The sequence below is a fragment of the Nematolebias whitei genome, chromosome 3, assembly GCF_014905685.2.
Source record: "Nematolebias whitei isolate Nwh7 chromosome 3, NemWhi1, whole genome shotgun sequence".
Classification (NCBI taxonomy): domain Eukaryota; kingdom Metazoa; phylum Chordata; class Actinopteri; order Cyprinodontiformes; family Rivulidae; genus Nematolebias; species Nematolebias whitei.
The window spans coordinates 12,379,490-12,406,249 of record NC_056500.1 but is presented as its reverse complement, the minus strand read 5'-3'; the positions used below and the strand labels follow the sequence as shown (position 1 = coordinate 12,406,249).

General features: G+C 37.9%; 2 protein-coding genes across 2 annotated transcripts in view; both read left to right on the top strand.

Moving 5' to 3' along the window:
- alg6 (ALG6 alpha-1,3-glucosyltransferase) overlaps positions 1-2,716 on the top strand; it is an 18,399-nt gene extending 15,683 nt beyond the window's left edge. The window contains exon 14 of the mRNA XM_037674531.1: positions 2,519-2,716. Coding sequence (XP_037530459.1) covers positions 2,519-2,716 — 198 coding nt within the window. The remainder of the gene's footprint in view (positions 1-2,518) is intronic.
- A 15,488-nt stretch (positions 2,717-18,204) lies between these two features.
- efcab7 (EF-hand calcium binding domain 7) overlaps positions 18,205-26,760 on the top strand; it is a 13,488-nt gene continuing 4,932 nt past the window's right edge. The window contains exons 1-5 of the mRNA XM_037674530.1: positions 18,205-18,432; positions 19,539-19,750; positions 20,030-20,116; positions 20,533-20,707; positions 22,709-22,830. Coding sequence (XP_037530458.1) covers positions 18,297-18,432; positions 19,539-19,750; positions 20,030-20,116; positions 20,533-20,707; positions 22,709-22,830 — 732 coding nt within the window. The 5' untranslated portion in view covers positions 18,205-18,296. The remainder of the gene's footprint in view (positions 18,433-19,538; positions 19,751-20,029; positions 20,117-20,532; positions 20,708-22,708; positions 22,831-26,760) is intronic.

The window sequence follows — 26,760 nt, the reverse complement described above, 5'->3', positions numbered from 1 at the left end:
ACATACATACATACATACATACATACATACATACATACATACATACACACATATATATATATATACATATATACACACACACATATATATATATACATATATACACACACACACACACATATATATATACACACACACACATATATATACACACACACACACACACATATATATATATACACACACACACACACACACACACACATATATATGTAGGTAGGTAGAGATGTACACACACTAATACGGAAATGTCAACAGAAACTTCAGTTTCAAATAATCCTTATTTTCACATTTAATGAAGGAAGTCTTGTTCATTCATTCATTCAACCTTTATTTATCCAGGTTAATCACAGGTTGCTGATATATTTGCAAAGATTTCTGTTGCAAGATTAAATTTCTACAAAATATTAACTACTGTAGTTTCAAGTCACACCAATCCCTGATGAATTTAGAACATGATGCCGTGTCAAGAATTAACATTAACAACATAAAATGAGATCAAACACATATGCAAATTTAAAAAACAAGTTGATTTAGTTAATATCATAAAACTGCAGTTCTTATTTGCCACCTGCAAATACCAGCAGTGGTCATACAGATTGCTTTAGAGCTTTATACTAATCGGGATTGTGATCCAGTTCACAAACATTACATATGAATAATTTAAAGACTGGAGACTGGAGAAACTTCAAGTTTAACATGCAACTTGCAGGTTAACGGCACCGAAATCTAATCTGTGAAATAAAAACACTCCTATTTATACTTACAGTAACATTTAAATGGGGGGGTTAGGATTAGGAACTCAAGTGCCTCATATTTTAAGTGGCACTAGACCTAAATTGCACCCTTGTCAGAAGATAGACGCAGCTGTATAAATAAATATCATGTGCTGGTGTAAGCTGTCCTGGGACGACCGCTGCTGCCAGCCTTACAATAATTTATCACTTATTTGAGTTTCCACAGCGTCTGAAGGGGATCCACCGCCAACTCCTTAGCGACAGCAGCACCGGTGGGGTGTCAGAGATTAAGAGAAGGCGTCTTTTTATAGGACATGTCATTAACACAGGTTTGCCAGATATATTTATTTACACAAGCAGCATAAATAGTGAGCCCTGATTATGGTGATCTGGTTTCATGGGTTTGGGGCGGCAGAGCGGCGTGGGCCTCAGGTGTTTCCTCCTTAATACTCAGACTTCTCTTCTGGATTATAAAGCACAGAAAGATACATGGATGAGCTCACTCACCGTTACATCAGCTGTTAACCGAAACAAAAACCGTGCTTACGTCTGCCAAAACATTTTAATAGATGGACTTAAAATATAAAAGCCTGAATGTTTTAAAGCCTCTCTGTAGCAACAATTGCATTTTGGGTGTTCGGTTATAAATTTCCAGTGTAACTCAAACAACGTTGTTTAACTATCTGAACTTCATTTATATTTCAGAGCATTACCTTATGGCCAGTTGAAACAAGTTTGTATTGTTTCTAGGATAATGTTCAAGGGTATGTTTTTCAACAAAATAAGATTGAAAAATTGAAGGTGTATTGTGACCTTATAACACTTGACAGTGTCGCTTATAAAACTGTCAAATGGCAAAATCGGAATCGGCAGGTCAGACTTTTTAGAAATCTGTGATCGGCCAGAAAACTGCAATTGGTGCACCGCTATCATGTTTATCAACTAATTTTCTTCAAATTGTCTCTTTAATGCAATGGAAATAGTTGTGTAACATAAATACTTGAAACCTGTTCTTTAATATACAGTTTTTTATACTTTTAAATATGGGGTATTTTTCATTCAAGACACTTAATTAACAAAAATTAAATTCAAAAACAAAACTGAACAGAGTCATAACAGCAGTAGTCATATAAAGTAACAGGGCTTAATTTGTAAACCGGTCGATTCTGGAACGCAAATGGGGTGGGCCGACGGGGTGGGGTGGGGGGGTCCTCCCCCAGAAAATTTTGAATAAAGTAGATGTGATTTCCTGCATTTTGGTGTATTTTAACGAGTTGTTAAACATCTACGTGCTTGTCAAAAAAAAAAAAATTGGTGGACCCCCAGGGGTCCGGGGACCCCAGTTTGAGAGCCACTGTCTTAAAGGGAGAGTTGTGAAGTTGGGTTCTGTAAAACAGCGGTTACTAACCACCAAGCCAAGGACCAGTACCGGGCCATGGATCACTTGGTACTAAGCTGCACAGAAATAATAAAAACATAAAAATAAAATAAAATCTGTAAGTTTAATTTTATTTTTCCTTAAGGTATTTTATTTTGAAAATGGACCATTTTCTTTCTCGCCTCATTGTTTTTGTAGTTCAGCTGTCTTTGCTGATTTGTTTTCCTCTTCTTTTTTTTTTTTTTTTCCTTTTACATACACAGCTGAAACCTCTGGCTCGTACGTAGTTTATTTAAATATAAAAACCTTTATATTTCCTTTACCTTGACTATTTATCATTATCCTGATGCACAAGCTTTTTTTCCCTTTTATCTAACAACCGTTCTGTCTTTTTCTCTTACAGTTCTACATAAGTGTTGCTTTTATGTCTGCTTTGAGCATCCTGAGTGTAGTTTTGGACCCTCCGCCACATCTACCTGACCTGTTTCCTGTCCTGGTGTCCATGACTTCTTTCCTCCAGTTCTTGGGAATATTTATATATTTTAACATTCTTCAACTCAGTGGGCCCCCCAGCAAAAAGAGCCAGAAGAAACACCAGTAAAGTCAGTGTTATACTGTGAGGTGTCTCAGCTTTTCATAGGACTTTCTTACTTTATTTTTTTATAAAAGTAAAAATTGAACAAGTGCTTCTTAAAGGTTTCACTACAAATGACATCAAGTAAAAGGAAGGAGTTCTGAGATTATCCAATATGGACCAACAAATGAAAAAAGGAGTTTTCTTTATCAAAACAAGATTTGAACTTTAAAAACAACTTTCTCGTGAGTCATGTGAACTATTTTTCTCAAATTGTTTTTGCTTCTGCTAAATGTCAATTTAAAGATAAACAGAGGCTGCCATTGTTCAGCCTACACTCATGACTTCACCTTGCTACAATAATACGAACTTGCAATAATGTGAAGTTATTGTTAAAAAAGAAAGACGTGTGAATTTAATTTTGCAGTTATTCTTAAGGCCATTGTTTGTGTTAGTGGAGGTATTCCTGACATTTTGTCCTCTCTTGGTGTTGGGGATTGTGATAAACACATATTTAAAGGACTGGACTTGAGTCTGGCTGTCTGGACCAATTTGTATTCATAAAAATGTGACAATTTTTCTATCATGTAATTGTACATGGCATTAAAGTTATTTTCTACAAACTTTGAATCGGTGTCTTTCCTAAAGCTATAAAAGAAACATCATCTTTATCACTGCATTTATAAATGATTTCTTTCAAACCAGCTTCATAGAAACTGTCTGGATTAGCTAAGTAACCTCCTAAATCACCCCAAAACTCTGCCAGACAGAGCCAATAATTGGACAGAAATTATGTCTTTCCAACCTTTTACTCAACATCATTAAATATTAATTATGATTCCTTGATGCTACAAGGTTTCTCCACAAAAAGACCGATTCATTTAAAATCAAACTAGTGAAACGACAAGCCTTAAATGGGTTGATGGGAGGTGACGTCTGTCTGAACATCGTGCTGTAAAGTTGAAATACCACCAAAAAAAAAAGGCACAAGCAATTTCTTCAGTCTTTCTGAGTCTTAATGACAGGCATTAAAAAAATCCATTACAACTATAAATGTTATCAGGTCAGAGAGGGGTGCCTGGGCAACAGTGGCTGTGAGCCGGCAGTCGGTGACCTACAGGGATAATCTGCAAGTTACCTGGTAAAGATGAACACAGGAAAACACGCCTATATATATATATATATATATATAGATAGATAGATAGATAGATATGTGTGTGTGTGTATATAAACTTTTTTTAATCTAAAATGTCATCCACAAATAATTATAAAGCAAATCATTTAGATTTCTTTACACAAATTACAAGTTAAAGACTTTTATGTAGTAGTACTTTAAACTAAAAACTTTAATAGAACCAGAAGCTCAATACTCTGCAGCATACATTATGACTATTTTCAACCCTAAACAATACAATATACAGTATATATGCACAATATTGGAAGTTCTGTTCAGAGTATGTGTTGTGAATGACTCTCAGCTACTACCACATCTAACTCTAGCTCAACAGATGCAAATTTGATTAGTTATCGCCATGCTTGTGTTTTCTAAGAGCAGTTGACTGTGGTGGCCATCTTGATTTAGGTTGACTACAAAAGATAATCTGTTAGAGCTCAGAATATTATTATTATTATTATAAAGTTTATTCATTTTTTTTAAACAAAACAATTCTATATGCAATAAAAAATACAATCACCAATAAAATGAAAGGCAGCAGAAAGAAGAAAAAATCTTAAATCTGCCCCTTTTTACCAAAAAATTTTTTAAATAATAATAATCTTCAAATAACAAAAACAAAATAACTCCTTCTCAAGCAACAATTCATACAAATACGCATTAAGCGAATTTCATTTTTTTTAACAAACCAACTTTGATCATTCTCTTAAACATGCACATAGATCTGGCATTTTTAACATAACTCTCCAGATTATTCCATAATCTAATTAATTAGAAAGAAGTAAACCGTCCCTCCAAACTAAATTTAGGTTTCACAAATATCTCTATCCCCTTAAGATTATAACAACTCTCTCTTTTAACAAAATTTTATTGGATATTTAAAGGTAGTGTGTTTCTATGAGCCCTATACATAACTGATAAAATATTATAATCTACCAAATCATGAAATTTCAATAACTTCAGTTGATAAAATAATGTACTTGATGGGTGACTGAAATGCTTCCTGGTAATAATTCTTACAGCTCTTTTCTGTAAAACAAAAATAGGATTTATAATTGTTTTGCACGCTTTCCCCCAAACATGAATACAATAGATTAAGTTTGGAACAATTATTGCATTATACAACATATACAGAGCTTTATCATTTAATAACACCCATATTTTGTACAGTGCTGCAATAGACCAGCTATTTTTATTCTTACATAGTTTGTGATGTTTCCATGTCAGCTTTTCATCAGAATATGTCAGGGATCAGTCTCATCTACTACCACACAAAATCTTAGGTCCACATTTGTAAGAATAACTGAGTTTTAGCCATTCTTGTACGTTATTTAAGGTAATTTTGATGGGCAAGTTTTAAAATTTGCCCAGAGATTCATGAGATATGCCAACAGAAACACAGACATAGACAAAAACATTATTGCCCACCTTCACCTGTTGGTGTGCAGGGAATAAATATTAGCACCCAAATCTTCAGCTCACTTTTGTTTGGGACCACAACCTGCAGTAAAATCCCTCTTGTAGGTCAGACATGTTTGTGTAACGTGTCCAAGTGGTCAGAGGATATTCAAAGCTCCATGACTCCTTCAGTCAGCTGTAAAGGAGGTTTGTATCAAAACATTAGTTTTATTTATGGGCCTGCTTGCTTCGCCCTTCACGTGGCCTCTAACAGTGATAAAGTGAGAGTTACACGATCCACCATCGGCAGAAATAGGAAATGTTGCTGTGAACGCCAGCTGTTGCTTGGGTCGAATGGGGCAGCGAGAGGCCTCGGCCTTCCCAGGCGCTGCCAAATAAAGGGTCCGCACTGAGCTGAGGAAGACAGCTTCCCTCCCACGTTTACTTTTCAAAAGGTGGTAAACCTTACGCAGATGGGGAGGATTGCACAGTCATAAATACGAAAAAGGGTTGTCATCTAAAAGAACATTATTTGCACAACGTTGCAGCTTTGCGTTTAATGTAGAATCAACTTTTGTCAGCTGCCAGAACGAGGCTCGTTCTCCTGTTTCAGATGCTTCTCTGACGTCCTCCGTGACTGCTCTGCTTCACAACTGACAGCACAGATTCCTCATTCGTCTCCTGCCTTATCTCCTCAGGATCATACGCACCGGGGGTGAAGAGCAATTTCATTACCTGTCAACGGCTGAGATGCCACTCTGACAAAAACCAGGGGAATATGGAGGAGGAAAACATGATAACCTCTCTCAACAAATGATATTACAAGCACTGCGGTAACTGTCGAGGCTGAAGGTTTGTGGAAAGAAAAGACGCCTTTTTGCATAAACAAGTGCTTTCTGTTGATGGTGAAAGGGGTTTTTCTTAGTCTTTATATCTCACTCAAAATTTAAGTCAAGATGGATTGGTGTACTAGCAATTCCTTCGCTTGAAACCAAAAGTTATGCAAAAGAAATGTAATTTTAAGTCAAACAATGTTGGACAAAAAAAGCTTAATTTTGACCACAGAAACTTTTATCTATTAAGTATGATAAACACACACAGCAGTCCTTGAAAACACACATATCACCCATCAACTGTCATGCTAGACTTTTAGTCCAAGATCATATTATGCTGAGAAATTTCATAGTCAACCCACGGTGTCATTGTGCCCGTTGTGATTCTGTCGGCGAGTGTGAGCCCAAGGTACAGCCAGGCACAGGACACTCGCAGGATGACTAAGAATAATATTTATTAATTCAATTCAATTCAGTTTATTTATATAGCGCCAAGTCACAACAGAAGTCATCTCAGGGCACTGAACAGACACATTCATATGTCAAAATAAGTAATTGGCAGTAAATTAAAGCCACCACCAGCCAGTGTACCTCTCCGGTCCCAAGCCGGGGTAAAAGGTGAGGGTTGTGTTAGGAAGGGCATCCGACGTAAAAGTCTTTTGCCAAAATTAATATGAGAGTTCATCTTACCGTTCAGCATACCGGATCGGTCGAGGCCCGGGTTAACAACAACTGCCACCGGTGCTGTTGACAAACAGGGTGCTGGCAGAAACTGTGCTACTGTTAGTCAAAGACCACGAGGAGGGAAACGTGTCAGGAGACAGAGAGAGAAGAGGAAAGTCAAGAATGTAGAACTTTGAGTGACAACTCTAAATATAGGGTCAATGACAGGCAAAGGTAGAGAGCTGGCTGGCATGATGCAGAGAAGGAAGGTAGATGTTTTATGTGTCCAAGAGACCAAGTGGAAGAGCAGCACGGCTCGCAGCACGGCTCGCAGCATTGGAGCAGGGTTTAAACTGTTTTACCATGGTGTGGATAGAAAGAGAAATGGAGTAGGGGTGGTCATGAAGGAGGAATTGGCAAAGAAGTTTGCAGGTATGAATGAAACAATTTTGTTAGAAAGTTTTAGAAAATAAGCTTTTCTCTACCCTTTATTTACCCTTTAAAAATAAAAAAATTAAAATGAGCTGAATGAGCAGCCTACAAGACTGGGGATATATTTCTGTATCAGTAAATATGAAAATCATGTCAGCTAAAAATTAAAAAGTCATGAACATGTCTCGACAAAACTGGTTTTTAAATTGAGCCAACTGCAACGATATGAGGTGTATTCCTTTTTATTATCACACAATGGAAAAGCAACCATCAGTAATCGCCAAATATACTTCTATTCACTGAAAATAAAACAAGCTGATGAGGCAGGAATACTCACAGGGAGCTAGGAGCGAGGAGACACGAAGGGAGCAGAAGCAAACGCCTTTACAGGACAATCCACGGACACAGGGAGAGATGCAGAATTATATGCAAACACTAACAAACAAACAATGACAAATACCTGGGGAAGGACAACAGGTGGCAGAGGCAGGAGATGATTACAAGAGGAAGAAGGAGAGCAGGACAGATGACACAAAAATCACAAAAGCACACCCAGATCCTCTCAGTGCCGTGATCTTCAGCTCTTACTGGAGCAGTTTGCAGCTGAGTGTGAAGCAGCTGGGATGAAGATCAGTATCTTTAAATCTGAGGCCATAGTCCTCAATCGGAAAAGGGTAGGAAAGCCTTGGAGTCCTCCCAGAACAGTTGGCTGGTGGTTCATGACGTATTTAACAGCAACACTGAATCCAACAGCTAAAACTAAAGTGTTAAGCAAAATATTGCACAAATAGCACTTGATATGTGCTGCAGGTACAACCAAACGTAATAAACGTTAGCACACTATCTGTAAAACTGGCTGAGTTGTGGCCTTTTTTGTGATTTTTTTTTTAAGGTCAGAAGCTTTAGAAGCCATCTTGAATTGGGTTGGCTTCAAAAGTTAAATAAAGTAGTTGAAACAGTTCTAGAAACAGTTCTAGTTCAGTCTACAGTTCAGTTGTAGAATTGCGTCGCTCAAGGTGGCTGCATGTTGGAGTAGCTTTCTTATATTCATTCTTAGATTTTGCTTTTGAAAACTTTAAATACTCTTTTTTCTGGCTGTAAATGGCTTTTTCCAGATGATTACTTTCTCTGGTATCAGATGCTGTGCTGCTGGAAGGATTTTTACTGAAACCTTTTTTACTTTTGAACATTTGTTATGATGCATAACCATAACAACAAGGTGGTTTTCTACAACTGAGAGCTGCTGATTAACATCTCGAAAGCTCATATATTACCTCAACTACAGTCCCAAATCCTAAATGAGTTGAAAAGGAGGTGCCGTTGATGCATGCTTCTCAGTTAGTGAGGTAAATAAATTGTTAAAAGGTCTTGATCCTAAAAAAAATCTACAAGACCAGATGAACTTCCACCTTATTTCTTAAGGCTGGCCGCTCATATCATCACAGTCCCTGTGACCCACATCTTGAACCTGTCCATAGGCCAAAACTCCATTCCAGACGCTTGGAAAACAGCCTTTGTTCTTCCTTTGTTGAAGGGAGGTGACCCCACATCACTGAACAACAATCGACCAATCTCTAAACTCTGTATTTTAGCCAAGGTTCTAGAAAAACGGATAAACTCTCAAATAAAAAAAATACCTGGACTCATTTAACATCTTACCTCTCCATCAATCTAGTTTCAGGAAACAACACAGCACAACGACTGCTTCACTGGTGCTTAATGACATTGTTGAAACACTGAATGCTAAGGATTATTGTGCTGCACTTTTCTTAGACATGTCTAAAGCTTTTGACACTGTGGATCATAACAGCTTGTGTCATAAACTCTCAGGAATCGGTTTCTCAGAACACACCATTGGTTGGTTCTCTAACTATCTCTCAGATCGGAGGCAGTGTGTTCAACATAATGGTACTTCCTCCAGTTATTTAACAGTCAACGATGGTGTACCACAAGGCTTAGTCTTAGGACCCACACTCTTTACAATCTGCATAGGTAATGCAGGTCAAAACATCCCTGATGCATCCATACATTTCTATGCTGATGACACAGTTGTTTATTGTCGAGCTAAAACTGTTGCTAAGGCTTTCCAGCTTTTGCAATCTGCATTCAACATCATCCAGTCTGATTTGTTCCACCTCAAACTTGTCCTAAATGCCGACAAAACCAAAGGGATGCTTTTTTTCAAACAGGAAGTCGGTCCCAGCAGTTCTTCCTCTGATTTTATCCTCAAATGGTGTCCCAATTGAGTTTGTTGATTCCTATAAATATTTGGGTATCTTGGTCGACTCGCATCTCTCTTTTAAGCTCCATGTGGAAAACCTAGTAAAGAAACTGAAAGTTAAACTGGGTTTATTTGTCAGAAACAGATCCTGTCTTACTTTGAATGCTAGGAAACGCCTTGGATCTGTGACTTTCCTTCCCTCCACTGATTACAGTGACATTATTTACATGAACGCTCCTTCAAGAACCCTGCAGATGTTGGATGCTGTCTATCATGGTGCACTAAGATTCATAACTGGCTGTGATTATCGTACCCACCACTGCACCCTGTATTCGCTGGTTAACTGGACATCATTAACTTCACACAGACTCTCTCACTAGTACATTTTCATCTTTAAATCCTTCTTGGTCTGTTGCCTTCATACATCTCCTACATGTCTCTGCGTGAGTGCAGCTACAGCGTGCGCTCTCAGGACATTATTACCTGCAGTGTCCCCTCAGTGCAGACTGAACTAGGCAAAAGGGCCTTCTCCTACTCCGCTCCTGTTTCCTGGAATATCTTACAAAAAGACCTGAAGCTCTCGACCTTGACCTCTCTAAGCGGCTTTAAGAATCTGTTGGACTCCTGTCAGGGACCAATGCAGACATGTTCCTGTTTTTAGTTTTCTACATTTGCCTTATAATCTAGCTGTTTTTTTTTGTTACTTTTTTTTAGCCATCTTATTTGTTAAAAAATAAATAAATCTGTATGCCTTTTTGTGGCTGTCCATTGTTGTCGCTGTTGTCCATTGTTTTCATCATTCTTTGTTGAAATCGGGTCTCTCTTGTAAATGAGTCCTCAAGGCTCAATGGGATTTACCTGTCTAAATAAAGGTTGAATGAAAAAAAAAAAAAAATCCCATCTACCTGGAAGCAGTGCTCGAGTGCCTGACCGCAGAGATCTTGGAGGGAGTGGGAAATGCAGCTCGTGACTGTGGGAGAACCGAGTTCATCCCCCAGTTCGTGGCGACGAGGAGCTCGGCAGGCTGCTGGGAGAAATGGTCATCACTCGGGGAGGAGCTCTGCCCAGCATTCAGGCAGTCCTGCTGCCCAAGAGGATCGAGAGGTCTGCTGCGGATTGACATGTGCAGCCAGTTTCTTCAGATCGGCTTTTGGATGGATTGTTACAAGAGATCCTTCCTGCCCAAAGCCATCAGCATCTAGAACAAATAATGAAACCAGTATGATGAGCTACAAAAACAATTAATTTCCCTTTGGGATTAATAAAGTTTTTTTTTAACTGAATTGAATTGTAGATGTACATTCAAAGATTGTTTCATGAAACTTTCATTAAAATCCATTCAGTGGTTCATAAGATATTTTAGAAACAGACGTAACATAAGAACCAATGTTAAGCCTTTTTACGGCAGTGCTAATTAAAGTTATGGAAGAGATATTTAATCATGCAGAAATAAATCACGAGTAAAGAGGTTATATTTTCGATTTCAGTTGAAATAATACTCTTTAATATTCTGGACTTCAGTCACAGCTACAGTAAGCAAGTTGGAACATACAAAACATCAAGGGCAAAAAAAGTTATGTTCAAGACAATAAAACAGTCTAAACTATGAGTTTTGTTTTGCTTGCCTCAATAAAAGTTTAATAAAATATGAAGTTGCTGGTTGTTGTTTTTTTTTCTTTTTGTATTTTTGGACAAATTGCAATAAAATTTACTAAAGCAGAAATCTTTAAAGAGTGCAAACTTGGCTGTCCAGCCTCTCGGTGGAAGGCCACAGAGTTCACTTGAACCAAAACTATCTAATAAACAACTCTGCTTTAATTACAGCCATGAGTTCAATCAGAAGTCATAAAACTCCTGAAGGGATGTGGCATGTGTCCATGAGCCCCGCACCTACAATTGATGGTGCCAGAATGTGGGAGCTGCCTAAGCTTGTGGCCCACGACCTGCGACACAGTCCCATCACTTTTATGACATTTTAAGGAATCGTTTTAATACACTCCATTACTGCTGACATACAAATCTTCCCCAAAGTGGCCCCATCTATGGGCTGATCAATTTTTACACTGCTGAGCCATACCCCGTACTTTCATTTTGTCATCTCAAAATTCATATTATAGAGGATTTTTTCATGGGTAAAACTGCAATAAAAATACGTTATCAGTTCGAAGATGTGCACGAGTCAGGGCCTGACTCCACCTAAAAATCCTCACAGAAGACAAAATTTGTTTCTGCCGTAAGCAGAACTGTTTAAATGTTATTTATTTTTACGCTCCTAAGAAAATATATTGTGAAGCGCAGCATTGATTTAGAACATAACCACGTCTTGATACGCGTTGGAGGGGCTGAATTTATGAATCCTTTGCACAACTCCTTTAATTGAATTTTCCAAATCTCTCGCCACACACAAATAATCAATACCTACTGCTCAGGGAAACTTGCTTCAGAATTATTAGGGGCCTTTCTTTTTCAATTTTGTAGTCATCAGCAAATACAGGTGTTGAGGGAATTTGTAATACCGCGACGATACCTAACGGATTTATGTTCGTTCCAAGCCTGATTGCTCACTGAAAGTGACTTCTTTAGAAAGCTTACTGAAACTTTTATTAACCTTAAAAGGACGGTCATAAGCGTCTCTGAACGCTCTGTCCCACCCCGAGGAAAGAAGGAGTTTTAATAATTGCAGCATAAAGATGTGAGAAAAGAAGTAAGTTGATGAGGCAATAAAACAAGAAGAGTAGAACAAATTTGTGTGTCTGCTCAGCTGCCGTTCCAAATTAGAGATATCAGTCTGTCTTTGTCTCTTTTTCTTATTTTTTTATTTTTATTTTCTTGACATGGAAACATCATTAAGTGTAGACTGATCCACACGTTCTCTTAACTGGAACTGATCTGATTTGCATTTACAAACTGTGGTGGAAACTAAGAACAGAAACAAAACCTTAGAGTATTTTTTTCTTTGGTTTGAATGGATAGCATGAACTTAAACCATTAGGGGTTAGATGATGTTTTTTTGTTTGTTTGTTTGTTTGTTTTCAAATATGTCGAGTACATTTTTCAGTAGACCAATGCAAAACGTATTCAAATGGCAAACAAACTGTACTTATATGCCTTTCTTTCTGATCAAGATACTAAAAGCACTTTACACTACAATCTGTGCCCTCATTTACCCATTCACACAGCAATCTATTATTTTTGTACAAAGAATAATCAGTGCTTTATCACATTCATACACTGATGGGACACACATCGAAGGCAATGAGGGGTTCAGTGTCTTGCCCAGAGACACTTCAGCATGTGAATGCTGGTGGAATTGAACCCCCAACTCTTGCATTGGAGGACGACTGCTCTAACCACTCAGTCACAGCCGCCCTAAAAAAATCAGTCACTTAAGTGTCTGTGTCCGATGCTGATAAATTGGTTCGTACTTTTTTACAATATTAATAAAAAGCAGAGCTGATGTGATTCATCAGTTCCAGAAACTTCTCACATGAACTTTCTAGCTTGTCAACTTGCATTTTGGGGAATTCCAGTCTGACTTTTTTTCTGTGAATATTGGAGCCCTCCTGTGTTTTCTTCAATAAAGCTCATTATGATTCAAAATGGTGCGATCAGATGGTGACGTATTGATCTCAGAGTTCAACTTGCCTGTATTCATTTCAAAGAACACTCAAGCAATATGTTCCAGCTTTCCCAGAATTGAGAATCCTGGACACCTTCAAGGAGCCAGATCTGGAGGAGGGAGGGAGCCCAGTGCCGAGCCGTTGGGATTCAGCTGAATCCAAAAATGCTACTGGAAGACAACTTTAGTAAATAATTAACCCATAATATGAGATACACCCAGGTGGAGTAGTGGGCAGCTATGTAGACACCTGTGGGGGCATTGTGTGTCTTGCTCAGGGACACCATGACATGTGGGCATGGCGGGGAGTCGAACTGTAACTTTTTGGTCCCAGGTTGGTTGCCATATCTCACCATCTCGGCCCCAGGCCTGCACATGGCCTCCCATCAGCCCAGTGCCAGAGCATTTTCAACAAATGTTTTTTAAGCTTACTTTAAATCCTATGAAAGATTCAGACATAAAAAGGATGAACCATAAACCCCCCAGATGGCAGATGGCATATGTAACCAACAACTTAGTATAATATACTGCTCAACATAACCACAGGTGTCTGCCAATTTTAGTCAGTATAAATAAATAATAAACTCAGGAATGTTTGTACCGTTTTGAAAATGGGAGGATGAAATCGTGAACTTACGTACTGTGGTGTTTTTATGATCCATCCATCCATTTTCTTTACCCGTTTATTCCATTTTTGGGTCACGGGGGTCGCTGGTGCCCATGTCCAGCAATCACTGTGCGAGGGGCGGGGTACACCCTGGATGGGTCGCAAGTCCATCACAGGGCCACATAGAGACAAACAACCATTCACTCTCTCACTCACACCTAGGGACAATTTAGAGTTACCAATCAGCCTAACATGCATGTTTTTGGTCTGTGGGAGGAAACCGGAGCACCCGGAGAAAACCCACGCATGCACGGAGAGAACATGCAAACTCCACCCAGAAAGGCCCCTGGACCGGGGTTTGAACCAAGGACCTTCTCACTGAGAGGTGGCAGCTCTGTGTTTTTATGATGTAAATGTAAATTAAAAAGTACTTGTTACATATTTTACCTGCTAACTACCTTAATATATTTTTTCTTTACAGTTTAGCTCTCATGTAAACTGAAGGTACCTGATTTATTGGGGGCTGCCATTGCATTGCATGGAAGTCACCTATTATTCTACACCCAACAAGGGTTTCTTTATTTAATGCGGCCCAAACCGCAGCATGGACCTCCACAAAAGGTATATCAAAACGACTGGCCCAGCTTTGAAAAACACAATTTTAATGAACATTTGTTAGGATTTTAGACATTCAGTTCACGGGTTTTTGGAGCTTAAATGAACAACAAAAACTTTACACTTGAGGAGAATCAAGCTTTAAGATACCATCATATCATCTGTCTGGATTTCATGCTTCCAGCAGTCACATACAGGAACCCTTCTGTTGCTTTGAATAACAGTTTGTTTACTTAAAATGTGTGTCACGGTGCGCATAGAGGGCCAATTCTATCTGCTTTCAGATTGTGAGCTCTGTTGATGTAAGAAGGTTTATTCGAAACGGATCGATTTTACAGATTCACCATGTGACAGAAATGTGACATTCCTGGGGCGTGTAGATCCACAATGTATCATGTAAGCTTGTCTCTTTTACTGGAACAAATGAAAATAATTTCTAACAACATTATCAGAAAACAAGTCTGCTTCTCCACAATGCCCCCATTCATTTTTCCACAAGTCCCCATTGTGCGATTGAATCACAAGAATTGCTCTGCTGCAGGCATACTATGTGCCTAAAATAATCAAATTAATTCTTTCCCTAGGAAATCTACTCATTGACTTGTTTGTGCAATCATAACAAAATGTTGTTTTTCACCAAAGGTTGTGCGGCATCCAACTCAAACAAGCATTCGTTTGTGTCAAAGTTGATTAGCAGAGGAGACAGAAAAAGGGCTGATTAAAATGTGAAGTAATCACACACGGGGATTTCCATAAGAATCTCTGTGGTTTACATTTGTTTGCCTTCTCATCCCCAAATCAGCCAAATGTCTTCACCTCAGTGTGGAAATACTATCAAACCAATAGAAAGCGAATAAAAATAAGAAATTTAGTGAAGACTTGGCAAAATAATGTCCACATATTCAGTCTTTGCTTTAAAAAAAAATGGTAGTATGCTGTAGATTTTTGCTATAAACTAATCGATTTTGGAAGTTAAATAATCTATACCTGTAATTTCAAATGTGAACTTCAAAGGAAATTTAAAAAAGCAAATGTAATTTAACAGAGATCAAACTGTGTAAATTTGTTGTAACTATTTCTATTTGAATATTTATCTTGAACGTGTGGGAGTGGTGGGCCTGTGATTGGAAGATCGCTGGTTCAACTCCCGGTACCGACAACATCAAAACGTGGGTAGGTGAAGCACCCACACCTGCCTGCACCCTCACTTGCCCCACTTTGAGCCCTTGAGCAAGGCTTTTAACTCCCGCCATCTGCTCCCCGGGCGCTCTAGATAGCAGCTCTCTGCTCCACACTGGGGGGGCTGTGGTAGCTCGGTGATCTGTGGTTGTGTCAGGAAGAACATCTGGCGTAAAAATAATTGCCAAGTCTTCCTGCGACTTAGTTCGCCCTGAAGAAGGGAGCAGCCGAAAAAAAAAAAAAAAAAAATCTTCAATGTGTTCTTTTGACCAGCTTACAAATCTGATAGAAAATGAGAATAATGTGCAAAATAAATAAATAAATGTGATAAAAGCTTTATGACACAAGTATGTTTTAAAAAAATAAAAATCCTCTAACAGCATGCACTTTAATTTATTCTTAACTTGGATTTAAAACGTTCTTGATTTAGATTTTCATAATAATTACAAGTTTAATAATATAAAAACTGTGCAGGCATCGACGTTTGCTTTATTTTTCTCTCCATTTGTGCTTTTGGTCTATCATTCATTCATTTTAGAGAATCACATTCATAATAAAAGCTGTGTGTTTTTGAACAGTTAGTCTCTTGAGGCTGATTTTCAAATCTGCAGATCTTAAACACTGTCCTTGTTTATTGCTGCCCTCTGCTGACTTATTAGAATAAAGAAATACGAGATAAAGGAAAATGCTAGCACAGGAAATTAATGACCAAAGACAAAACAGTCCGCCCTTCAAGCTGCTGTTCTGAAAGAAAAAGCCATGTCAGAAGAGACTACTCAGCGTGTAATAAAAGCATGATTTCTCAGTTTTAGGATCTCTTTGAGACACAGACATTTCCACCCATTTTGAAGATTTAGGACCAATGACAGACTTTCTCATTAAAGTTTCCTGCAGCTCTGTTATGTTTCTGATGAATACATCGTTACTGTCAGGATCACACAAGGTCTGCTGTTTGAATCAGAAGAGAGTGGGTTGGCATGGAAAGTATATGTAATGTATATACTATTTTTAAGTAAAAAAGCAAGCAAAAATAAATAAACAAATAAATAAATGAATAAAACTCATCATCCAAATCAATGTAGCAATAGATTTTATATTGCAGGCTATTAGCATCTTATACAAGAATGACGGTTTTGAAATGATTTAAGAATCTCCAACAAATACATTATGCTTTGCAAATGTACAATGTCAATCACTTGCATCTGTTTTATCAAGCACTGTATCTGTCCAGTTTCCCCCTAAAAATAATGTAAGACACTTGAACCCGTGTGCCCTAAATTACTTTTCTGTAAACTGAGTTTACGTTTCAGCACGATAAAATTCAAAACCAATGCTGTCTTTAATGAATAAAACAGACACCAAATGACTGCCTTGACGAAGGAAATGGTTTTTGTGTTAAGTGACTCTTACACAACTATTTTTAGTGCTATGTAAATCACTGATAATTTTGCCAATGATGGATCTATGCCATTCCGAGTCTCCTGTCATTAAATTCTGATACGTCATTTTGACCATCAGGAAAATGTGGCAGCTGAAATATGGCAACCCATAAAAAAGAGTTTTCAGTAATTCTGTACTTTAAACAGATTTTGGCTCTTCATTATTCCGGTTTCCTCCCACAGACTAAAAACATGTATGTTAGGCTGATTGATTCTCCCTAGGTGTGAGTGAGTGTGAATAGTTATTTGTCTCTGTGTCTCTGTGCTGGACTGGAGACCTGTCCAGGGAGTCCCCCGTCTCTCACATAGTGACTGCTGGATATGGGCACCAGTGACTCCCGCGACTTGGAAATGAAGACGTGGCTCAAGATAATTAATGGATGGCTCTTCATGTTATTAAATTTAGGGAGAATTTATAATTTAACTTAAAAATATTTACAGTATGTTAAACTCGGAAAAATAATCTATGTTTATTTACTGTTACAGTGTGTAAACTTTTTTTTATATTCAACTTTTTTACTCTAGCCTGATAAGTAATAAGAAGCTCAGGACAATGAAACAATACAGTCAACATATGATTTATTTTTTTTTAAGTATGTACAACTTCTACATAAAGTGTGGATTATTTTAAACTTGTACATTTTTAGACAGAAATGGAAAAAATATTCAGAAATAGAAAAAAGTAAGAAATTATATTTTGTTTAAGAATTTTTGAAGTTGTGTGACTAAGTGTAAAACAATGCCATTGAATTCTTGCATAAAGAGTCTGAAAATTGTCACACCATCATAGCCATTATAACAACACACTGTTGAGATTGTGTACACATTTTGTACTATTTTATTTATATCAGGAAAACTTTAATTTTAACCCTGTAAACAATGATATTCACGGTTTAGGATGTTATATATTGATGATTTTTAACATTTTTAGGTTGTAATTCCTAATTTGTAGTTATTAGAACTTCCAATTTTTTTGCTCTGTCAACAGATATGAGTATTTCCATGTCTGATTTCATCTTAATGCTAGACAGTAGACACCACTTTATTACACCAAGGTCTTTTTATGTATTTACATACGTTGCATTAAACACCGATTCAAAGGGCTTTTTTTAAAATTATCAATAAAAGTTTAAAACTTACTTTAATCATTTTTGTCTTTTGAAACAGCCAGTTGCAAGTTCCATTATTTAAAGTAGGAACCTTTTTCGATTTGGTTGTTTCCACCGTGCTCTTTTTCCTGCGCACCGTTGAGTTTTTGTTTACCTATCAACAGGCGAGCCGATAAAATGTAGCTAAGTCCGGTACTTTGTCGAGTTTTAGTTTGTTTGTTCTTGTGTGTTTTATTTTTTAACAGTTTGTTGCAGGGACTGGGTTAAGGATAACAAGATTTCCGTCGTGATTTAAAAAAAAAATATTATTCTATAAGAATGTCGTTTCAGGAGTCGTCATCTCGTCCATCCGACGAAGCTGAGGAGTCTTTCTATGTGCAGTGCAGAGCTGCGTACCTTTCTGTGTTCAGGTCCAGTTTAACAAATATTACTTCGAAGCAGCAGTTATGTCGTGGTAAGCTAATTAATATGTCACAGTGAAATGACTCCGTGTTGCTTTCTGCTTCACTCCATCAAAGGAGGAACACGAGATTTAAACTGGTTTATGATAACATAATGTTCATTGTTTATTAATGTGATTGCCCCTTAAATATAAAATTAAATAAAACATATAATTAAACAAACTGCGGGGTGGTTTAGCTGAAATCCTTGCTGTGATTCAGTGTTTATTTGGCTTTTATACATAAGTAATACAAATTCAGAAAGTCAACAGTCATTATTCTTATAGGGATATTTGCAGATATATACGTTTCATTTGTGAAAATGTCCATTGTAGTCTACTCAGTCAAAACGACCAAATGGATAGATAGCTGGAAAGAAGAAATAAATTAATTTGGCATAATCAAATTTGTGAAGACTATATTTGATTTATCAGCCTATCCATTATGACATCGGGAACTTATTTTAGGGAGAAACAAAAGCTAAATTTTGTAACCATTTAAAACTTGTCAAGTTACGTTCTAGGTTATAAAATAATGTGTATTACTTTGCAGCCAACATGTAAAATAGATATTTTGAGGAGATAAATATAAATAGTAACATTTAACCACTTTTTTTGTCAATATTATTGTAAAAATTATAATTATGATTCTCTCACGCACGGCACAACGGCACAGTTGGTAGAGCTGCCGCCTCTCAGTGAGAAGGTCGCCGGATTAAATCCTGGCCAGGTGGCCATTCTGGGTGGAGTTGGCATGTTCTCCATGTGCATGCATAGGTTTTCGCCAGGTACTCCGGTTTCCTCCCACAGATCAAAAACATGCATGTGTTTGTCTTTATGTGTCCCTGTGATGTACTTGCAACCTGTCCAGGGTGTATCCCGCCTCTCGCACAATGACTGCTGGAAATAGGCACCAGTGACCCGAAAAGGATAAAGTGGGTAAAAGATCATGGAAGGGTGGATGGATTCTCTCACACAACTTTACATTAATAAACTGATTTAAACTAAAGCTGTGAAGTGAGCTCTTAAGTTTGTTTATGATACTTTGTTATATTTTTGAAGGGTTGCATTTATAACCCCTTTTCTAGACTTTGCTGCCTTAAGAGATTTTTATTTCTCAGTTCTTCAACAGGCTGGTAGAAATCCCTCACAAGCATCGCTCAGTAAATACTGGACTAAGACAACATCTAAAATGAACTTTGATGACTTCTGTGAGATCCTCAAGCATGAGAAAAAAATGGAGGAGACGGAGCTGATGAAAACATTCAAAAAAATGGATGTGAAAGGTGATGGCTTCATCACTTACAGTGAACTGGAGAAGACTCTAACTACTGTGAGTAGCCTTAGACATTTTTTTTTATTTTTTGTCAGCTTTGCTCTTACACATTGATTTTGTTAGATTCAGGTTCTTACATGTGCTACTTTTAAGGAAGATTAAGATTTGTCTTAACCAACCACTTTCAAATTTGTGAGCTACTGACACTGATGTAGACTGCTTGTAGATTCATTTATAATTATCAGTAAATCACTGCAGCGTGGGCAAAACAAATGTTTGGTCATGGAATTTTCTTTAAATGAAAATAAAATGTTTTTTTGTTGTTTTTTTTTACAGAAAGGGGAGAAAATGACATCTGAGGAAGTGAACTCTATTTTTTCATTAGCAGACTTCTGCAAGGATGGCAAAATGGATTACACACAGGTAAGTTCAGACAAGTAGGAAGTTATTTGTACTCATCCAAAAGCCACTTTGTTGTATAGACTACCTTTGCAATATACCATGGTAATATTTAATCCCAAATTTAGTAAAAACTTTATTTTGAATGCTTTGTAAATCAGATATTTGACACAATTAGTAGACTTTCCTTCCAAGCACTATTATAATGATATGGGCAACAGAATAAATAAAAAGGCCACTCACTACAGTTAAGTTCATTTAAGCTTGTTGCTAAAGTTCAAACCGCATACCATTCAGAGTCCAGTATCTTGCATCTATCTGTATGCTCTCTTGGATTTGGTTGTTTATTTTAAACATTTCTCTCCATCCACAAAAATCTATATATTTGTTCTTTGGTTTGAAACATTGCTCCTGTGCCGCTCTTGTTCGATGTCTTTCAGTTCTGCAGGCTGTTTGTTTCTACAGTGGAGCAGTGTCAAATGGCTGCTTTGGAGAAGCTTGAAGCTGATGCCAAGCTGAAAAGGCAGAACTTTGGCAGCCAGTCTTACAGCCCTCCAAAGGCACCGCCATCATCTTTAGAAGCAGCTGCAGAATCTGGCTCCTCGCTTAAGAAAGGTACAATAGATTAATGTGAATAAAATGTATTTGTGCAGCTTTCCTTGAAACATATACTTCAAATGTCTACTCCCACAGCCCCAGTATACCTTGATGATTGGTTTTGATGAATAAGTAATAGCTCTGGTATTGATCAAATTTTCACCACCAGTGTGACAAATCACCCAGTTTGCCCGTTCATACATCATAACTGCCACACAATTAGGCCAGCTTGTTTAGAGGGAGGAGATGGCAAAGTGTTTTGATTTGGGTAATCATTTCCGCAATTAAGCGACTGACACAAGCTCTGACTACACTTTGCCTTTCCACCAACTGTTTAAGATCAGCTTGGAGCTTCAGTTTTTAATAAGACATGAGGAATCTATACATCCTAACTTAGTTATCACTTTAACCAGGATGTAAAAGTGTGTTTTTTTATGTAGAACCCAACTGTTGATGAAAGACTTAGATGAGCTGAGATCCAGGATGAGGAAGTGAGGGACAGGTCCACATTGGGAAGACAGATGGGGTTGATTTAGGTGGTCGGACCATGTTCTTGTTATTGATTCGGAAGATTTCACCACTTCTCACTGGGGAGGTGATGAGGGATTAGAGAGGAGGCACAGTCAGCCACCACTGCAAAAACAAATGATCTCCCAAGTAGTAGTGGGGGATTATCACATTATTGTGTCTCGCCCATGTATTGATTTATACCGGCTACGTTTTAACAAAGCTTTGACATGAGATGCTACGTTATCTCTTGTGTTAACAAGGTTCCTCCTGCAGCTTCAAAACGGACTTCAATTTGTCTGTTAAAACCAGAGTGTACATTTTACTGGTATTAAACAATGACCTGAATTGTCCAAAATATTTATGTGAACTAAATATACATTTAATTCTGTCATTGGATTTATTTTTTCCTAATAATTTCCAACAACAACAAAAAATTAAATCTCACTTTTTTTTTTCATTTGCACAAACGTTACAGTATGAATTATCTTGACTGGATTACTTACATCAGTATAATATATACAGTATCTGTGATAAATGATCGTGACAGAGAGTCTATTTGTTTCTGCACCTCAGTAATTTGTTTATCAGCCTGTCACATTACTTTGCAGCCTAATTTGCCAGTCTTAAAAAATAATCAGACCCCTCATTAGGGAATTGAGATATTCTGTCTTCAACTCAAGGTCAAGTCAAGGTCAAGGTTTCGTTATTGTCATTCTCATCATATGCGGTACATGTGGTGGAACAAAATTGTGTGCACAGGGTTCCAGTTACATCCAACAAAAGTATAAAGTGTAAAGAAAAATAGTAATAAGATCTAAGATATGAACTAAGACATACACTAAGCACTAGTAGTACAAAAACAATACGCCGAACAACAGCAGCACGAACATGAGTCTGTGTGAGCAGCTGAGTATGAATGAACACAGCAACATGAAATAAATCAGCAGCATAAGATCAGCAGCATGGATAGTCAGCAGCACATATCAACAATCAAGTGGCATTACAGTGATTTTTCACAGTGATAATCCTGGTTAGGGATTCATGAGTCTAACAGCCTCAGGGCAGAAGCTGTTCCTCAGTCCAGTGGTTCCACACCCAGTGCTCCTCAACCTCCTAATTAGTTTTCAATAAATAAAGTTGTGTGAGCTAATGGATTTGAAACGGTGCTGTTATGCAATTTGTGATTTAAAAGGCGACCGTAATTAATTAAAGGAGCGTGAACTTGAGGCCGCACTTTCTTAGAAAGCAAACGCAGACTAGGCGTTTTCACTGGAACTTAGCGAGAAAGGCTTCTGAGAAGACAGATTACAGGGAATGTTGTTGTATTCTCTTTTCTCCTTTTAAAAGTGTCTGTTCTGTTTGCAGGGAGTGATGGAGCGCCCCTAATCTGTCACTCATAAAAAAAGACTTTTTGAAAATGTTGTGGGGTCAATTTGAAATGTTTTCTGACTGGTGTGTGTGCGTGTGTGTGTGCGTGCGTGCGTGCGTGTGTGCGTGTGTGTGTATCAGACGGCCGTTCCTCCTCCCGTCCTCTTTCTGCTCGCAGCAGACGGTCCTCTCTGTCAAACTCAGTCACAATGACATCCAGCAGCACCAAGGCCAGCAAAATCACAGAACCTCCAAGTTTGCAGGTGATCTCCTAAAAATCATGAGAACTTTCTAGTTGCATGTGATCAATGTCATTAGTTTTATGTCTTGCTGTTTAAGTAATCTTGTTTTGGACCTTTCTAAAAGTGCATTTTGTGGCATAGGTCCAAATTTAAGAAAAAAACTGGCACAAGTATCATTTTAAAACAGAAATGCAGCCCAGTGATTCTCAAACTGGCAGGAAAGATTGGGTAGGGATGTTATGGATGATCATGCTTATATGGCAACTAAAACTAAAAATAAAACTTTATATTAATGCAAGGAAAAGAAACAAATGAGTTTACTCATGCTTTTGTGCTTTTGTTTTATGTACTATACAAATATTGTTTGCATGTCAAAGAGACCATACAATTTTTTTTATTTGCTTATGAGCATGTGTGAGTGAAATCCATCTCATAAACTCTAAACTCACACACACACACATCTGGCACCTTTTTGTGTTCTTGTGATTTAAGAATATCAAGTTCAGCGAGTGGTTCATTTTGGCATAGAGAAATTTAAAAGATATTCCTGCTTCATAGAAAGAGAAATTCAACCTCATGGAACAGAAAACTTCCAGCCTTCATATGAGTGGTGTTTAAACTGTTTTAATTGGCCAGTACGTTACTCAGCTTTGTGACATTTTCCCAAAATGCACAGCTTGTAAATGCAATTAAAGATGGCTTCCTGACGAGCAAATATTATTTTTAAAAAGTTGCTTTGTGTCTGTACGACAGCCTTAAAAGACTCAAAAGACTTAAGGAGACTCCTGCATGGGAGAGCGGGGTAGAGGTGCTAATAACCTGGCAGGAAAATCTCTTTACAAAATACGAAGGCTTTAATTTGTGCTTAGTTTGGCTCCTCTGGTCTAATGTTAGACGGAGATGTAGCATCGCTGCTAGCTGATGAGAGCCGTTCCAGATGTTTTTGATCAAATTGCTCGAGCTTGAAGAATGGAAATTTGATAATCATTAAACAGTAGTCCCTCTCTACTTCGCGTTTCGTTTGTCGCGGACTCACTCTATCGCGGATTTTCAAAATAAGAATGGACACGACACAATTGGCTGATCGATGGATGCGCCGCACAAATTTTTTATTTAAAATAAATTATTTTAAATTATTTAACACCTGCTGCACATTTGTGCAGCCCACACTGCAGGATAAACTTCCTGCTGCGGCTGATCAGCTGTTCACTGTGCTGCTGAGAAGTGGGCGTGGCTAAGAGCGCTTGCAGAGGAGGCAGGGAGCTGAAATCATGACATTCTGTGCTCTTTTAGAGAGTTTAGAAACATTGTTTAGAATACAGCAAGAGTGTGGGGAGGGTTTAAAATGCCTTTATATACATATATATATATATATATATATATATATATATATATATATATATATACTTGTACTACTATTCCTACTTCGTGGTTTTTCACTTATCGCGGGGCTTCAGGGTACAGATTCCCCACGATGAGCGAGGAGCTACTGTACTTTCTTACTTTAATGCGAAAATGAATAAAAACTATTAATAGTTGTGAATTTTAAATCATATTTATACAAATGGCTCAATGTAAGTGTTACAATATGCAACTTTTAAACCACCTCCAGTAGTTCATATTGACCTTAGTGCCTGTTCAGTCACAAAGTTCCTACAGGGGGCAATGCAGTTGACTGGAGGAGATTTATAAACACAAAATAAGTTAATTGATCAAAGGAAATTAACAGAACAAGTGTTCGATAATACCAATGCATGCACTTTTGTTTAAGATTTTTTTTTTGTCTTCTATTTTTGAAGGTTGTCAGTTTTAACAAATTGAATTGTATTAAAGTCCATGTACGAGTTACAGTGCACGCTTTCCCTCTGTCATCAGTATGCTTTGATTTAAAATTTTAAAATGTGCACTTTATTCCATTTGTTGAATAACTGGATATCTTTGTGTGCGAGCGACCCGGTTCAATGAGGAACCACACAGCCCCACTGCTCGCTCGGTGTCATTGTGTTGCAGTGGTTTAAATGGACAAATACAGCCTGGGGTGGATAGATATATGTGCTGTATCGATCCCATGCTCTTTGTTTTCACTCTTTTTGGCTTAACCTCAGCTGGTTTGCTTTACAGCAAGGTGTAAAAAAAAAAAAAAAAGCAGATAAATAAATAAACACAACCACCCCTTGCACCATCTCTCAGGTCCGAGCACCGTGTTGAGATTGGAAACAGCCAGGCGTCATAAAGGGTAAAAGAATGTGTGTCCAGAGATTACCTCAGAGGGAACTTCTGCTCGCTAAATTAGCTCCTATATTGCCACAGGCTAATAGCTGTGGTGCGAATGGTGAAGGATAGATGTGTGGTGGTATCAGTATGTCTATGCGAGAGTGTCACATTTATCTTCCTAAACACAAATCTACATAGGAAGGATTATTCTACTTAGCTTTTTTTTTTCCCAGTGTAGATTAGAACAGTAGGAAAATGAAGAGATTTAAGTGAGCGTGTGCTGGTTAGGTGTCCTGCTAGCTGCTGTGAAGCAGTAAATCAGACCTGTGGCCAGAGCAGGTGACAGAGCCTGTATTAGTCTGCAGGCTGACCCTCTCTCAATGGGGGCATTAATTCTGATGTCCTTAAGCAGTGGATGGGTGCCCGTGGCATTTTCCCTCATTTAATATTGTCTGGACAAACCACAGAAGTGTTATGGTTTGATCTTTTATGCCTCTCACAGCCCAAGATAAATACTTGGAGAAAATGGCTTTTCTCTAAAGGAGTGGCATGCTCCGTCTTTATGGTACTTTTCTTTGTTTAACTTGGTGATTTATTTGTCAACTAACAGGATATATGGCCTATTTCAGCCTCGCTCGGCCCTCAATGTCCTTTTACCGTGAGTCCACACCAACTGTGTTTTCATTTAATGTGTCTCCAATGAGAGGAATGAAAACTTCCTTGTGTTGATGTTCCTGTTCAATTTCAAATTATTACCTAATTTCAGTTGTGTAGCCAGACAAATCAACAACAGGATTGGGAGATGAGAGAAACATCAGGATTCATAAATATTGCCAAAGTAGCCCCTCGACAGTTTTGGACAAAGATTGAAAAGGCCGTATTTATCAAAGTTAAATGGACTCCAATTTAAGGAGAGATTTACTCCAGCCTGCAGCAGAAATACAGTGGGACACTTCTGCCCCCATCTGGAGCAGCATGAGTACAACACATGTTTATGTGCTGCTGATTTGTGATGAATATCCCCCTGAAGATCGGAGCGGTAATAATTACAGTGGCAGTTTCTGTTAATCAACCCGAGTTGCTTCACTGTTAATGAGCAGCAGCTTAACTCACTCTTTCATGCCAATATACACCGCCCTTGTCACGAGATTCATCCCACTTTAAATAAGAACTGCAAATTAGTTTTGGTTTCTGCTGAATGAAAGAATGCATCTTGTTGCCAGAGATAAAACAGTGTCATAATTGTGTCAGGATCTAAACTAACACCACACAGAAAAAATATGGAGCACAAATAAAAAGGCAGAATGCTTTACTAATAGTGTAAAGGTGTCAACATAAAGAATAGATGAACGATATTGGATTTTTGGCCGATAACCGATACCATTATTGATATGGTTTTCCCCCTAGACCTACTTACAGACTACATAGCTTTATCTGCTGTGGAATTAAAATACTAATTATTCTTCATGGTCTTTGTCAGTTTAGTCTGCTACAAAATGCAGATGCCAAAAAAAGGGGTCTGAAAATGATGCAACACTTCAACCTGGATTATGTTTAATGTCAAATTTATTCATGACATTTACTCTCTCTAACAATGACAACACTCGAACAGTGCAAATTTGTAAATTTTCTCAAATCTAAACTTAATGGTGCATATGACATTAACATTAACATAACATTGTGCCGGCGCTGCAGGCATTCTTGTCACTGGGTTGTCATACAAAAACAGCATCTTTT